Consider the following 17,599-nt stretch of genomic DNA (forward strand, 5'->3'; position numbering starts at 1 on the left):
ATTAGAACACACTTTCCATCAACCTACAACCCCTGTGTGATATGACACATGGCTATTTTCAGCCAGCTCCTGTCAGGATGGGATAAGAAAGAGTGAAAGAAAGAGCACGTTGGACACCTATTCCTGCTCATCATAACTACTCTTTTGGGAATGGCTGGAAAAAATTGTCTTCTAAGCCCAAGAGATGTTCCTCAAAAGACTTTAGTTGTCCCAAGCGATTTATTTGTGACAAAGGTGGGCTCTCTCCATCATGCTGTAACTTCACTTGCAGTTTTTAAATTTAACCTTTTGGCCAAACTTTTGCCAAATTCTGTGTCATTTTTTACAGAATCATCAACCAGTTCTGGATGGGAGTCATGTTACACTCCATTCAAACACAGATATTATAAAAATATCACGTTTACAACAGTAAAATATTTGGTTTAATTTTAATTTAGCATATAAAATTGTTGATTTTCAATTCTTAATAAACATTAATATGTGGGGCACATGTCCTTAGATATCAATATTTTTGACAAAGGGATTCTTGCTATTCAATATCAGTTTGATGGGTAACCAAGAGTAAACTGCTTATCCCTCTTGGCAGTCTAATTACTCACAGGCATGCCTGAATCATCAAGCTAAAACCAAAGCTCATCTGTCTGTGGGCTTAATACAGTTGGACTGTAGGTAAGTGGAGTGCTGGAGGATTACAGTTAGCCTCTCGTGGATAACATCTACCACTGCAGCGAAGCATATCATATCAGCCCCTAAGCCAGCGAGTGTGGATTGTGTCAATTCCAGGGACAAAAAACTAATGCAAGAGGGGATACTGTGACCCTGCTGTGACACACCGGTCATGCTGTAAACAGGATCAAATGCTTGACTATCGAATGCTTTATCCTCAGGTGTTGATTCTGAGACTACAGAAGATTCTCTGTATAAGTTAAACCTTAAGTGAGTGTCGAATTTCATATGGTGTAATGCAAATACAGTCTGTATTTTGCTGCTGGATTATCCCTAATCGAAGAAAAAAGAGAGAAAAAGCAGCTGAAGTTAGTTATGATGAGTCTACAGTCTAGTCTAGAAAGGCATTGCAAGCAGAAGTAATGGAAACAGGAGACAAGATGAGCTAGACTTTGTTTAATAATTTTAATAAATACAGCATATTACACTTAAATTTATAATGTGAATATACTAGCACTCATACCATCAAGACAGCTTTTAAATTTAAAACTTTATTGCTGCACATGTTAAACAATGTTTTTTTTATGTAGTGTAGAAAATGAAATGCAGCATTCTATAAAAAAAAACAAAAAACAAACAAACAGAACAATCATGTCCTTTGTGCTACAGCTTACAATGTTATGTTGAGGCTCAGGACATGATGACCTAGACGACACATGCAACTTAATGAACACTGCAGAAAAATAAATTTGAACACTAAAATTGCACAGGAAGTCAAAATCCCTCATGCAAAGCGTTACTAGAAGTCCAGCTGCCCATCAGATCTGCTCAATTCACTGATGCCAACTCATTCATGGTAGCCAGAGCCTTGATCATTGTTGGCAAAAGAGAGCAAAAAGGACAGGAAACCACTAACAATAGAGCTATGTGTCTTGTAAAGCAGCATCAACCACTTCAGACAGCCAATAAGTGCACCTTGTCTTCCTGTATTCTTTTACTTCACTGTGTCAACCTCCCTCAGACATACTTACACAACCAACCAACATTTTCACAAACAAAACCTCATGGAATTCATATACTGCTCTGTTAGGCCTTTGGGATATATTTTCATATCTCTAATGAAATTAGTGCCTTTGATTAAGGAATTAGAGGCATGGTAGCATCAACTTAAATGGTGCAATTTTACATTCCTTGTCACTGATGAAATTTTATTCCTATCATCCATTTGGAAAACTATTTGGTGCATGAAGCTAGAAGGAGTGAAAATAAAAGTGCATGTAGAAGTTTCTACAAATAAAATACACAAAAATGTGCTAATTTGCTTTCTTGCTGAGAGTCAGTTGAGAGACTGTCACCACTCTATGGTATGTTTGTTAAATGTGAAGCTACAGTCAGCAGTAGGTTTATTAGCTACAGACTGGAAGCAGGAGGAAACGAGCTTGGATCACTTGTCGATCTAATGTTCTGTAACCTGTTTAAACAAGTTTCATTAATTGAAAATCTAAGTGCAAATACAGCTGCGAGCAGCGATGAAGGGGCAGAGTAGTTTGGCAGGACACCGTCTACATGGCACCAAATGCTTGGATATACAGTCCTGGAAGAAAATAAGAGACCACTGCTCAAACTATTTAAATAGCTGTAGGGTAACTTTCTTACATTCTTTCTACAAAAATCAAACTGCTCAGCTCTGCTTGATGGTCTGTGACCATCCATCTTCCTTTTGATGTCATTCCAGATGTTTTAAACAGGGTTCAGTTTTGGAGATTGAGCTGCCATGACAGGCTCTTGATGTGGTGATCCTCCATCCAGACTTTGATTTCCCTGGCTGTTTGGCATGGAGGATGGTCCTACTGAGTTGGGGAGTCCTTCACAAAGGCACATCTTCCTGATTCCAGTCTTGCTGGAACCCCCACTGATCATCACTGATCCTCCTTTATATTAAACAGTCAGTGCGAGACACTGTGTCTCCCTCTCGCCATAAAATGAATAGGTGTTGGGCAAAGCTGAAAATTAGACTTTACTCTCTTCTTCTACTGTTCAGTTCCTGTGGTCTTTTTCAGACCTCAGTAGGAGGTCTTTGTTTCTCACCGATTAAGGTCAGTTTAGCATGACTCCAGTCCTCCCTGTGAGAGCCTGTTTCCAGTTGTTCTTGCCGTACACTTCATCTCAGTCTCAGTTTGCCACTGTTTGACGGTCACTTGACTGCAGCCTATGGTTATTCAGTGATGAGTTTGTGGTCAAGGATGTTTTCGCCCTCATGTTGTCCTCATAAAGCAGAATGAGATGTGCTTGTGTAGGAATTTAGTTTTTGGTAGTAATACTCAGAGATGCTGATGTGAGAGTAGATAGAAGTGGTCTCTTCTTTTCTTTCCAGAGCTATATATGATGCTGATTTTAATTTGTAATAAAAACACAACAAAAACAAACAAAAGAAAAATACTAAATAAATAAATTAAAAAATACACATACTTTGGCGATTACAGTCCCACCTAAGGGACAGGAGGTGCATGCTTTTAGACCACTTCAAAAATCAGAGTCAATACACAAATTTTGATGGAAATACAGGAAATAGGTGCAGAGATAAGAGCAAAATGGTTTTAAAATGTTAATATCTGTCAGCAACCCTTGTTTCTTTTAAAAAAGATTGTTTTAGCTGAGTCTTTCATATTTGTGTGAAAGAGAAACATGACCAGGAGAAACTCTGTTTGCTTTTTGCAGGACTTTTTAAAAGTCACATATTGCATTCTTTTTAGTGCTTATTCCAACAGGGTCTAGTACCAAGTTTGAATTTGAAAGAATTAAGCATTACCAAATACCCGTTTGCTTTCCGTTTAGCAACTTTGTTGCTGATTTGACTTGTACGGTGATTATGCTTTTGAAAATCATCATCTGTATTTTTGGTGAAGGCAGACAACCCAAAAAAATTTGCCTTTTTTTTTTAAACATAGTTTGAGGTCACACCATAACCTCGTTTCACATATTAATGATGCAGCTCAGTGCTGCATCAGTGTGCTTGCACACAGTAAGCCAGCTCTGCAGCATCAGCTAATGGACGATGGCGTAATTATGTGGAGGAACATTTTCCCCAATGGCAGGTCGTCTTTGACATAAATGACTGTATTGCTTGCTCATTAGTACTTTAATGGCAAATCGCGCTTCAACTCCTGTTTTTTTACACAGGATACAATGTACAGTGAAGGTGGATCAGCTTCACCTCAAACTCGGACTGTCCACAGGGTCCAACAGCAAAGGAGGATAACGAATAAGACAATGGATCCATATGCAGCTTTGCTACTTGGGCCTTAAAATGTACAGTCTCCAAAAATAGATTGTCAATTCATAATATTTATTTAAAAGAAACATCTAACTTATTAGTTTTAAAGTTTTTGATAAGTAGGCTTTTTTATTCTTCCTGGTTCCAGTCTCCATACTGTGCTTATCTAAAGGCATCCTGATGGTCGATACGTATTTAAAAACTAGTATAATCAGCCCTCCCAACTCTCTGAAAGACAGCACAGAAGTGTAGCTCACACATTAAGTTATTACTTAAAAGACGGATATAAATACTAAATACTACAGGATGTTTAAAAAAAGGATTTTCATGGACAATATTTTTGTTGAGTTCAAAAAATGATTGCACAAGGTAATCACATAAATCTTTAGCTAGCTACAGTAATTAAACAGTATAAGCGCAGATTTAGCATCTCAGCACGGACATGAGCAGCTTGTCTTGGAGCACACGATTACAGACTTGCTCAATGAATGGAATAACTAAACGTTGAGCCCAGCACAAATGCTGCATTCAATAATGTGCCCTTCAAATAATACAGAATACTTTTTTGCTTGTGGCAGAAAAAGGAATGGGACGGATGGATGCATTGCCCAGATAAAGTATAGCTGCTGCATGAAAAAAAAAAGTTCAATAGGAACTGGTGCTGAGGAAAGGAATAAAGAGTGGATATAGGTTGGGAGTGAGGTTAAATGGTTAAAGAAAGGACAATGGTAGGAAGAGAAATGAATGTAATGAAAAGGAATAGAAGCCAGAATGCAGAGAAATAAGATGAAAGAGGGAAAGACAAAAGAAAGGAAGGAAAGAAAGAAAGGAAGTAACATACATAAAACTGGACGTTGAGCTTTTTTATCAGGAGAGGTCTTTGAGTCGGCTGCCTTGTTCAATGACCGCTTTCGCAAATTGCTTGAAGACTCGGTCCATATAAGTGCTATGTCGTGGCCAAAGCCCTTCCAGGAAACCAATATGGCCGCCACGGCAGGTGATAAGCAACGCCAGGTTTGGATTCTGCTTCACTGCCTCCACCGGGATGGCTGCAAATAAAATTGAGAGTTAATTTCCTGTCAGACATAAATTATATTTGATGAGTTGTCTTAATTAATGTATGACTCACTGACAAAAACGGTGCTAAAATACTGTAGTGTTGTAAGTAATGCACATTTGCACAAAGGGCAAAAACAGGATCGGGCCTGGCTGCTGAATATAAACAGGTCTGCTAGTTTCTAACTATTTTGAATTCAGAGATGTAATTATTTGTATCTCCTACTCTGTTTTGTACTTATTATATATTTTGCTCAGTTATGGATGGGTCCATTTGTAGCTGCCTTGACCTTAATGAAACACGAGGGAGGATTTCAGAGGAGTTAAAAAAGACTGTGGGGCAAAAATCCCCATCTGACTGCTCGTTTATTAATAAGGTCCAGATGCAATAATTCATTCCTCTGTCCTTACACCCACTTTAGTACAGTAGGTATCATCACCTCCTGCTCATCAGAGGTCTACTGCAGCTGGATAAGATACCACTATATAAAAAACAAACCAAAATCCAGCATCCCGCTTCAATCAACGTTTGTAAAAAAAAAAAAAGACCCACAGTCACTTATAATAAGCAGATCTGGCACCTGTGTCTGTATATTTCCATTACTCAAGCCGATATTTTTGCTGCATCAACAAGCCTGCCACCAGATTAACTTGGTGGTGGTGACGTGAAACTGTGCAAAAAACAAACAAACAAAAAAAAAAAAACAGCTGAGACTTCTGCAGACTCACCATGAGATGGAGAAAAGACATCATCAGCAGCATTCAGACACAGCATTGGCACCTGCACAGATTTCAGTTTGTGGATAGGACTGGCATCACGGTAGTAGTCATCATTAGTAGGATAACCAAACATTATGGAGGTGAACCTCTCGTCAAACTCTCGGATGGTCTTTGCCTGTAGTGATCCAGCAAAATGATTAAATTCTATTTCATGTTAAATAAAATAGCTTAATGTGGGTGAAAAAAAATCCCTACCTTCATAACATGATCAATGTCGTAACACTTTTCGAGCACTGGTCTGTGTCTGCAAGAAATAACTTCGGTGAAACTATAACTACCTTATATGTATATATCAAGCCCTTAATAACACATATGGGTGGTAAAAATAAAATCTGAAGTGTTTGCAGGCTTTGTTCATTTGATTTGCACAGGATAAGTAAAACATTTCCCAAAATGGCAAACTTTAAATTGAAAATCTAAAATACTGAGCTGTGTGATTGCAGAGTGTTAGTGGCCGTGTTAATCCTACTTTGGCCCTGGCTGACCTGTGCACAGAGGCTTGTAGGCAGCTGGTGAGGTAGGAGTTGAAGAGGAAACGGTCCAGGGGTTTTTCCAGTGACGCTGTGCACTCAAATACATCCCAGCCTGCTGAGAAAACTACAACCCCTTTCAGGCAGGTTTTCAGGCCCTTTTGCCCCAAGTAGTTGGCCAGCATCATCCTGAATATGGAAAGAGGGAGAGCTGAAGGAACAGACGGGGAAAACACAGATTCCATTTCAGACCAATCCCTCAATTCAAGGGATTAGTGCCGTGCACTGAAAAACACAGTCTCTGGCATGCAGCACTGAACGACTGGCATAAAATTAAAGTACTGACATGTCCAAACTAACACAGAGAGACTGTATAATACTGCCATGTCACTCAGGGTGTAATGTTCATATTTGTCTCCAACACAAAATAAGAGATGTTCTCTTGTCCATCTTCAAGATTTATTCATTTATTATTAGCATCTGCCAGATCTCAAATGTTTCTTTACCCTCCCATGGACACGCCAGCAGCCATGATTGGAGCAGCTTCATAGGTTCTCTTGATGTGCTCTATAACAGTCTCCAGATCCTCTGTGTTGGCTGCGCAATAGGTCCTCGGAGTCTGAGTAGGACAACAATATAGTCAGGCTTTTCTCATCTTACTTCTTCCCAGTAAGATTCATCATTAGGCAGCAACAGAAGAGTGGTGAGAATAGTGAAATGTTTACAATAATACATAAGTATTTCTAAATGTGGTCCAATTCAAAAGAAACCAAATAAAATAACAAATGTTATTTAGAAATGAAGTTATTGTACACTGCACAGCAGAGACTTAAAATACAAGTGAAAAATAAGAAGAATTTGCACATCTGGGACAATTATTACAGCTACAACATATATATATATGTATATATATATATACATATATATATATAGAGAGAGAGAGTACAACACACTTTGAACTACGTATGTTGGCAAATGTGATATTTCAAGTGGGTCACAATCTTCATTACAAGCAATTATATAATATGCTGATGTTGTACATTACTACAAGACTAATCTAACAGCAAAATGAATCAACAGAAGAAAAATTAGAAAACGTTAGAAAACAGCTATAAGAAGCACCAACTCAAAAACTAAAACAAATAGAACCAAAACCAAAAGTTAAAGTCCAAACTTTCTTCTGGTCTTGGATTAAATTTTTAAATGAGTCCATGTGGACTCAGATTATATTCTCTATCTACATAGATTATGAATCAGTATTAAAATAAAGTAATTTTTTACTAAAAATGCTAATGAATTATTGCTTTCAGCTTATATAAAATATGAATAAATATTAATAAACTTTTTTAGTGTTCTGCAATGAATAATTAAATATCCTCTTTAATGTTGCCCAAACAAAATAAAAAATCTAAAGATAGATCATCCAAAAGTGCTACTATTCACGAGCAGTGGTTTAAAGACTGAGGCACTTTTCTCCTAAATCAGGGATTATAGGTTAAAGTTAGATTTAGGTTGTACAGTGAAGAAGCCTCTATCATTTAACCTTTTGCCCTATGTTCCTTTTTTAGTTATGCATTTTTCATCACTAGGCACAAAAACCATTGCAATGGTATTAATGAAGTCTGGCGGGAGGTGTGTATAAAAAAAGTGCTGACAGAATATATGGTTGGTGAGCTAATGCTGTATGAATTTTGCATTATGATTAGAACATGGTAGAGATGATGCAGCACAACATATGGAAGTACATTACATGCTGCATTTACTGACCCTTGGACATATGATGTTTACCCAAGGGAAGGTCAGTTAACACTAAATATTTGTATGCATTGGCTAGCAGTAAAAACTGGCAAACTTCAGATAGTGATTTATCGTGATTAATTCATTTGTAAGCTGTGATTAATCTGATTAAACATTTTAATAATTTCACAGCTGCAGTTTATATTTTTGTACAGTATGGCAAGACAATTTTGAGCCACAGTAACGTTCATAGAGAACTTTTACAAAACACTCAGGTTTTTGGTTTAAATGTGGGATTTTTCCTGTGCATTGGAGACCAGTGTGTGTGCTTTAGATTGACATGACTTTTGTCAGAGAAAAGTTAATTCTATTAGTTTAATATAAAGCTTTTCCAGCTACTCCTGTTATTTCTCTCTATGCCAATAACTTACAGATGCAGCTCAAAGTGATGGGCATCAGCTTCTAATGTCCCCTCCAAATTCTTGAAAATCAGCTAAATATTTGGCCTGGCATGAGGGAATATGCCGGGGGTTTGCCTTTTGTAAATGTCATATGACATAACAGACAGTGAAAGTGATGACACAGCTGAGACTAGAAGAGGTGAAACATAAATGAAAAGACCTTTCTCTAAAGCCATTCTTTCCATAATGACATCAAACACTTATAATAATAATCTGAACCTGTCAGTTAGACATTTAAGCTGTTTTAATTTGCAGCACGGGACTGAACTGTAACACTACACTGCAGCTATTCAGCAACAGCTTCAGGTAGGGCTCAGCAGCCGGCTCAATGTGAGCCCATTACAAAGACATTTTTTTAACCTCTCAGTGTATTGCATCCAAATACAAGAGACATTTATTCAACACTAAGTTTTGGTTGTGAGAAAAGAAGAGGATACATATTAATTAAACAGATTGACCATGTTTACAGATAAGCATCAATATGTCCCCGATGTGTTTTCTCTAGAGTGTTTTTTATTTTGCAGCTATTCACACATTCACAGAAAATGCTTGTTTCTTGGGAAAAGCAGGTTGAAGTGCTCTCTACAACAGTTTTATCAGTCAGCGCAGGTTACTTAACATTTAAAACAAGCCAGCTTGACCCCGATGGAACCCATTTAACAAGCGCTTTTTCTTAGGGTGGCGTTCAGCTACTAAAGTCCCCTAAATTAAGATTCAAGAAGAAACTCAGCTAGACTGAATTCCTGTTTTGTTTTGTTTTTTCTTCACTGACTGTTCCTCTGTTAGACTTGAAAAAAAGACCATGGCTTCAGAGACTGCAGATTTCACAAATAAAAAATTGATAAATTTAAGATGGAATTCAAATAATCAGAATCAAATTGCCCAGCTAATCTACACATGAGTGCAGCATGCAGGCGTTTGAAGATCTTGAAATGGAAAACAAGCACATAGTCGTTGCAGCAGGGTGGATCTTGCACACAGCGGGTCATTTAGAAGCATTTGCCAATTTAAACAATGGATGACATTCATTCTAACTGAACACAGAGAAAGCAGTGACAAAAGTGTACGAAGGCTAAATAATCTGCATACATTATAGCACAGTTCCTATCATCTATAGTGAGGGTGAAAATTCCTTCCTTTACCACCGGTATTTGATCCAGTGCCAAGGTTACAGGGTCCAACTCTACTTTTTATTTAAATACAGCTGAGTCATCTAAAATCTAGATGTGACCCGCAGGACAAAAGAGATTTAAATCAAACTGAGTGATATTGGGCACTTTGTTTTATTGTTTGTAATATTTGAAACAAAGAGAATAAACCAATGACAGCAGCACAAGATGAGTCACACACAGATTCAGATTTATACCCTCTAAGAGGAACATTAGATTGATTGTGGACAATCCCTACAAATGATTAAACACAATCGTGCTTTGGATGAAATCTATCTGGTAGTGACGGTACAGTATGACTACATCAGGGGAATACAGCCCTCCATGAAGAATGTGTCTTTGTTCTAAAGCAGGAATGCTCATGGCTTGGGCAGCTATGCGGAGTCTGGGACCATTTTGTTGGCTAAATATACCCGGGGGTAAAAGGTCAGATTAAGCCAGCCAGGTGTCAGAGCAACACGTGTTTGGCAAGGTCATATTTCTGTGGATCTGCATTAAAATAAAGTATGTGCCTGCAACTTAATCCCTGCAGTGCAACAACACTAGTTGAGCACTGCCCACTTAGGCTTTCTGTCGGTCTGTGACGCGTGTGCAGCAGACATGCTCTCTGCTGGCTGCCTCTAACTGTTCTTTTAAGGCTGCCCCTTCGAACACGTACAAGGAAGATAAAGAAATGTAATAACAGAGCAAGATTTTGAAAACTGTAAAAAAAAAAATGTAAATTCTCACCAGTAGTGTTTCACCTGAAACCCCTCTGTTGTTGAATACCACACATCTGAAAAACACCAAACAAATATGCTTGTTAGTATTCATGGTAACTAATTCCTCAGATCACTTTATCTGCTGCTGCTGCTTACATTAAACTAAAGTAGTTTCAGAACAAAAAATAAATAGTTAATTTCATATGTTTCTTGTTTTATTGATATGTTTTTTTTTTTAAGAATTTGAACTCTTACGCTTAAAAATTAAGCATTAAACTGGCAAAAACACAATTCATTCCCATGTCTCCGTGTAGACTAATGGACAGATCACTCTCTAAGTTTATTTTCACTTTAAACAATCCAGTGTATGGTTAATTATATAATAGATCATTTGTTTATCTTAAAAATACATTTTCTATGCACATGTAGAGCTAAAGTAATTGGTAATAGTTTAATGTAATTATTAGGGAAGTTGTATATATATATATATATATATATATATATATATATATATTTATAGTGGCAGGGAGGCCTGGGAATGCTTATTCCTCCACGGTAAAAAGTTTGAGAACCACTGCTTTAACCCATTAAGCTGTAGTCTTTTCCCTCTTGAGAAAAGACATCACCTTGATGATAACACATGCCCCTCCAAAATTCTAGTATATACCTCTGGAAGGTAACTCAACCTCAATGGTACAAATTATTCATGCTATGGACACTAATGCAACCCCATCTCATCAAAGGAGACGTTTGCAGCTTTTGCTCATAACAATCATTGTCATTATGTTCATCAAAGATGAGCTCATTTCCAGAAAACTGAAAAAAAAATGCATAAATTTGATGTAGAATTTCCTCTTTATGTGATATAGATTCATTTTACATTTCTAAATGTAACAGCAAGCTGTTTTGGAAGGAACATGTTTTTACAAGGTACTCCAGAGCCCATGTAGGTATATTAATCATGATGGCATGATGGTTTCTCATGCAGTACCACCTGAGGGGTCAAAAAACCCATACATCCTACAGTGGTGTCTGTCCTTAGCAGTTATGCACTGAAATTTCCTCAGACTTCCTGAATCTTTTCACAATACGCTCTGCAGATGTTAGAAAACAAAGTTCTTTAAAATCTTGCTTTGAGATTTTTATTATTATTATTATTACAAATGTTTTCTTTGCACATCTGTGAAAAAAACAGACAAAACCTTTAATATATGCTCCTTTTATACCCAATCCTGACACTCACCCTCATTATTAATCTGCTTATTGTAGAATGTCCTACAACAGAATTAATTGTATACTTCATAATTTAAATGTATTTATATTTTCTACACATAATGAAGCTGGTCAGTAAAGACACTTGGAAATCATTTTTTGGGCTGTTAAATAGAGGTTCTGAAAAGCAAACTTTTATTGCATTTTAGAAAAGTTCTTAGCTTTTATATTTATGTGGAGTCCAGCTGGCCTTTTTTTTGCAATCAATTAACTTTTTTAAGAATGGAAGTGCAGTCCCTCATTTGTCATCACACTTCTTACATTTTTATATAATGTATATACCAGATCGTGTTCTTTTTAGTAATTCATTTGAAAACTGGCTATATTGGACATTTTCCTTTTGGAGGCATCTTTGCATGCCAGCTTCTGCTTCAGCAAAATTAATACCATAAAACTGCACTATGCAAAAGCTGCGGTGAAATAAGAGTACAAAGTCTTGCTAAATTTATGCAGTTTTTTTTCTTACAACAAGAACTGGGAGTGTGTTTTTATGTCTATTCGGAGGATTTATTTTGACAAAAATCTACAGAGATGAGCTCGCTGTCAAGCTTAACATATGTTCACATATGGAAAATTACTGGTTTATAAAACTTTTAAGTGGCCCATTTAAACCCCCAAAAGTTGCTCAATATAAAAATCTCTTTTAGCATCTGTAAAAATGTCCATAACTTCACCAGATATTTTCTCATGGTTTACTGGCAAAAGTAGGGTGAAAACTTTTTTTCGTTGATGCAAAATAGTTTAAAATCCTGGGTGTAAGACAAAACAATATTGAAACCTCTTCTTCCAAAATAATAGTGTGGCATAAAATTATTTTATATAAGTGTTTCTTATATGAAAAGAGAGAATTTTGTTTGTACTGTAAGACAAAAACATCAGCATCTCTCCTCACCGCTAGTCATCTATTATCTGGCGGAGTCAGACCTGCTGTTTCTATCGGTGTAACTCAGCAGCAGAGCGATGCTCCGCAGGGTGTTGGGCAAGAGGAGGGGGGGCCACAGTTGTGGAGTGCTTAAACATACTATGCGGCATGGATACGGAAGCTGGTCGGAACTAAGCTGCAAAGCTTGTACGAGGATAAGCTGTAATTAATTAAACTACACAGACAAGGGAGAGGGGAGAAGATGCTGAGTGGTCTGGCTCTCTTCCCATGTCTTCCCAAATCTGAGTGAAAGAATGAGTGCAGAGAACACAGAAAAAAAAATGCCTCCTTGTGCAATTCTCTAAGCTTGTGCTACGTTTGGCTATTTACACAAGCAGCTCTTGACAAAGAGTTTAGCGGCTCAGTTTGTCAGTGTACTTCACCTGAAGTAACCCTATGCCCTAATGAAGCAATTAGAAAACCCAATGTCAATTTCTACCTTGTGATCAATATTAGTATGACTACAGAGGTGTTCTGTCTTTGACTGGACAGACACACTGTCCTGTAGATAAACTGCAAATTAAAACAGGAGACAGAGTTTTTCAGGTCTATGATTCAATACCCTGGATGTCTGCTCAGCACTGGACCTTAGCCAGGGGATTCAGCCAAGACCACCCACCTATAGCCCAGATCCCGACTCTGTTGGACCATGTGCAAGATGTAGGACTCTCGGCTGGTGCCAGTCAGACCAGGAAGAAGGAGAACAGTGGGCCTGGTGGCAGGGTCGGGATGAGAGAGGCTGTCGTCGTTGTCAAACCAGTCCATAGATATCTGTCCTCCATCTGCTGCCTTAATAAGCTCACTGCAGAGATGAGTGAGATATGCAACTCAGTAATGTGGGTCTTTCTGAAAATGATACTCAAACTCTAAATGTATGTGTAGCTGTTTCCTTTGTTCAATTCAAACACTTGCATCCACACAAGCGTATGTGCACAAAATCAAAAACGAAATATATTTTCTATGAATGGTAAATGCAGGTTTATATGCATTGCTGTTGATGAAAAATAAAGAAAAAAATGTTCAAATACTCTAAAACTCTGCACAATTTAAAACTTCTGTTTTATTTTTGCATCCATCACATAATGCAGAGGGACAGCTGTCTCATTTGCCTTGCAATTGTCTTTTCAGTGGACTTTGCAACACACTGTAAGCTAAGAGGGCACTGCAACACTAAATACTTATGGTCAATCAATTTCTGGGCTATACAGCTGGAGCATGGTAGATGAGGTCATTCTGTCCTAGTGCTAGAGCCTTGTATAACCTGTTCTGCACAGAAAACCACACACAGCTGCTGATGAGTCAGCTTGGTCAGCCTGTGGTGAAAACATCAGCATGAAATTACAGACCCTCCATGAAATATACACCTGAGACTGAGACTTTAAAGTCAAGGAGGACCAATTCAGTGTCCAGAGCACAAAGTGGGAAGGGACGCGAGGCTAATCCCTCCCTCAGATAACAAGGTGAGTGGAATTTCACCCAGACAGCCAATGACAAATGGGACAGTTTTCACAGTTCGTCATTGGGTCAACCTTGGACAACTTAATTATGAGAGGAGTAGTTAAATGATCTCAAGAGCCGTGATAATACGCACAGTGAATATGGCCATCAGTCTTACTTGGTTTGATAACATAGGTGAGCACCAGTATGGATACAGTCCTTGTGCATTATGGGAATACTTGTCTCCTTGACAATGGAGACCAAGAAAAGCAGAGGAAGTGTTAATTTCCTTGGGTCAGACACTCATGGAAGTAATAATTCAAATGAAGAAAAGAAAAACAAAAGCAAATAAAAACAAAAAAAGAATTATCAGGAATGATAAACAAGTGGGTATTTTTTTTATCCTTAATAAAATTTAAAACAAAAATCCTGTACAGAGATTCATAACAGATTTCCTCCAGCTATGGGTGTTACTATTCTCTCCCTAGTGTTAACTGAGTAAAGTAAATTCATTTTAGTTATGTTTTTATGTTAAGAAAGTTTAGATAAAAGAATATTTAAGATTATTTTCTCTTATCATCCCATTTCAAGTTTTACCAACACACCACATCTTCACACTTCTATATTTTATACTTACATGCATAAAATATGGTAAAAACAAATGAATAAGCTTTAGCGGTGTTGTAATGGAAAACAAATCTGTTTTAAATATAATCTCATTTGTGTACATGGGAACAAGGAACGCAGTGTCAATCCTCAACAGAGTGTACATTATCAAAGGACAGACTAGGCAGCCAAAGCCAGCAAAGTACCATAAAAGATCTCTTTCTCTTCTGAGCTTTCGGGATCAGCTAAGAACAAAGACTGGAATTTGTTTCTAGTTGTGACACTGGAAAGAAAAAAATCTAAGAAACAGACAAGAGCAGTTTCTCAATCAAGAACAAACTAACGTGAAATATTTGGGTAAATTTGTAGACAGATGACTTGTTTAAAGATGCACTACAGAACTTTTACAGTTTTGTCAGTGAAGTGCCCCCTATCGACTGCTAACACCTGTACTGTGATCTCTTTCTTATCTTCACTCTTGTCTTATCTCTTGTTCTGTCACTTTCTTTTGATCTCTTCCTCTGATTTCTTCTGGCGTTTCTTTGCTGAATCAGTCAGGGTGTGCGTTCAAAACGGCTGGTGTGTTTATATCTGTGTGCTAGCTTGTGACGCAGGGCATAAAGCGAAACTCTGCTGCAACATCACGCTACGTCCCGGATGAAAAAGTTGTATAGTGCGGCTTCTCAGCCTCAGGATGCTGCTGGGCAGTGACGATTCCAGACCTGTACATAACAGATGTCACTGTGTCTATGGAGAGAAAATTCACTCAATATCATTGTGTGTGTGTAATAAATGGTTTGTAAACAGTGTAAACCATTTTGTGTGTAACTTGGAGTACTTGCAAATGTACAAATATCTAGAAATTATGTACACACACTATAAATTTACTTATTCATAAAGTACAAAAATGAACAAACATTAAAATTCTACACAGTTCTTTTACCTTCAGCTATCATAGATAGATAGATAGATAGATAGATAGATAGATAGATAGATAGATAGATTGATTGATTGATTGATTGATTGATTGATTGATTGATTGATTTGTATGTGAGTACTTACTTTCTGTAGATGACTCCAGGTTTGGCTGTGACAAAGGGTCTCAGCAGAGTCTGAATGCGACTCTCCCAGCACCAAAAGGTGGGGTAGTAGGTCTCTGACACTACTGGACATTGCTCCCTTAGAAACTGGTAAAACTTCTTACCCCCAGAGATGAGCTGAGGTTTCTGAAAAACACAAATGAATGAGGTGAGGCACAAACTTAAAAAAAATGTTTCTTGTTTTTCACTCTCAGGTGTCAACAAATCACTTAAAACATTAAAAATATCTGGTTGTAAACCAAATTTTGCCACACCAAAAGTAAAAAATGCGAATATTTTTCTAAGCTGTATAGTATGTTTGTCTTTTAACATTAATTATTTGTGTGTATAACTAATAGTTTGAACGTGTATGAACTGTTACATGACTGGAGCATCATATATCACAAAACTGACTACTGGAACTTCACTAATTGTTTCACAGACTGATAATAAAGTTAAGGTTAACCGTGCATAGATAATTTAAATAATTTAACCACTGTACCTTACTGCGTAATTTGGACTATTACCTGATGGAAATCCAGCTTTTAACCCCACTCCACTGCACTGAATAGCTCTTAAGATGGATTTACATTTATTATGTACAACACTATTTTAAATTGTGCATGACAAAACATCGTTTTGATGATGTTTAAAGTCAAGAAGGGGGTGGAGGGAAGGGGGTCCCCAATTCTCACTCAAGTTCAATTCAGCATGATTACATAAAACCCTTCAATTCGTGTAACACCGGCATTTTCTAGCAAACATAGAGAAATGTTAGCCTAGCTTAGCCGATGCCGACGTCTAATTGTTACTGTCTTTCTACAAACTGATAAAAACATATGTCCCGCACTTAGAAACAGGTGATATTATTTATGAGGATAAATATGCTGACTGAAATGTGTGTCTCGTTACCACATGTGCAGTAACGGTAACTCAACAGCGGGCAGATGCAGCCTAATGAAACCTCCATCAGTACACGCACCGGTGAACTGTCATCACTCACTAGCATGGCAGTTGGGATGCTCCTCTATGACAAGCGTGAACTGCGTTTTCTCTTAAATATATTAGCTATAAGACCATTCAAAGGGGTAGGTCACAAAAACGTAAATCAACATTAACTTACCTTCGCCACTGATATCAAATAGTAGCAGGTGTACGCTGCGCTAAAGCCCAGCACCAAAGACAGCCCTACGCCCGAACCGAAAAGCTCAACTTTCACTTGATTTTCCAAATAATGCGACAGGTCCCTTGTCAAAATGTTGAAATCGAAGTCCAGCGAGATCATTGCAAGGTTCCTGTGGTCTCCCCGTACTGCGAGGACAGCGGCCAGCCCGGTTGGAATTCAGCTGTGTCTGCCTGCGAGCCAACTAGAAGGAGAGAGTCAAGGGGACCTGATGGGGGGGGGAATATGTGTATAAGCGAGAGGTGGCGCTCTTTGTCCCACTATCCCTGACCAACCGCTCAACGCCACTCTGTCGCCCCCTGTAGCCAACAGGAGGGAATGCACCATGTGCAGATTGAGTTAAGCTGCAGATGTCCTCACATCAGTGCTTCATTAAAGACAATGATATATCCGCGCAGTTTTTTGGCATAAGTTTCCTTAGCTGCCATGGATTCCTTATAAATATTTCTGTGTTTCATGCAGGAGTAGTTCAGTATTAAAACTGATGACTAATCAGACAAATAGAGCAATGCTCTTGGGGCTACAGACTCACAGGGAACCACCTGCTCCAGATTTACCATAAGGTAATTTGTGGTAATTGAATTAACTGAAAAATGTTATGAAATCTTAGGGGGGCCTTATATGCAACTCTATTATCTACCTAACATGGACTTTTGCACACAGGATTTCTGAGTTAGAATCTAACTGTAAAGACTTTTAAGACCTGCATTCAAACAGGTAGATTTCTGTGGAATTTTTATAAGGCTACATTTAATGTATGCATTCACACAAGATCTGTTATGAATT

General features: G+C 37.8%; 1 protein-coding gene across 2 annotated transcripts; it reads right to left on the minus strand.

Annotated features, from left to right (window-relative positions):
• Window positions 1-3,192: 3,192 nt before the first annotated feature.
• On the minus strand, window positions 3,193-17,020 carry abhd3 (abhydrolase domain containing 3, phospholipase). 2 transcript variants are annotated; one of them, XM_041991972.1, is made up of 9 exons: window positions 16,754-17,020; window positions 15,614-15,777; window positions 13,128-13,310; window positions 10,343-10,388; window positions 6,753-6,865; window positions 6,262-6,435; window positions 5,972-6,020; window positions 5,726-5,891; window positions 3,193-4,989 (listed from the first exon to the last, which is right to left on the minus strand). In XM_041991972.1, the coding sequence occupies exons 1-9, from the start codon at window positions 16,913-16,915 to the stop codon at window positions 4,808-4,810; spliced, it is 1,239 nt and encodes a 412-aa protein (XP_041847906.1). In that variant the 5' UTR covers window positions 16,916-17,020; the 3' UTR covers window positions 3,193-4,807. The 2 variants fall into 2 exon arrangements, with proteins under 2 accessions (XP_041847906.1, XP_041847907.1); XM_041991973.1 differs by lacking the exon at window positions 13,128-13,310.
• Window positions 17,021-17,599: the final 579 nt, after the last annotated feature.

The sequence above is a fragment of the Melanotaenia boesemani genome, chromosome 8 (genome assembly GCF_017639745.1).
Source record: "Melanotaenia boesemani isolate fMelBoe1 chromosome 8, fMelBoe1.pri, whole genome shotgun sequence".
Taxonomy (NCBI): Eukaryota; Metazoa; Chordata; class Actinopteri; order Atheriniformes; family Melanotaeniidae; genus Melanotaenia; species Melanotaenia boesemani.

Bases quoted from the DNA above. Each gene is read 5' to 3' on its own strand.
- abhd3 (XM_041991972.1), bottom strand. From the start codon at position 16,915: ATGATCTCGCTGGACTTCGATTTCAACATTTTGACAAGGGACCTGTCG. The intron at 5,892-5,971 runs GTAGGGATTTTT...GGATCACTACAG, and splicing joins ACATTGATCATGTTATGAAG to GCAAAGACCATCCGAGAGTT. The intron at 4,990-5,725 runs GTGAGTCTGCAG...TTTTATTTGCAG, and splicing joins TGTCTTTTCTCCATCTCATG to CCATCCCGGTGGAGGCAGTG.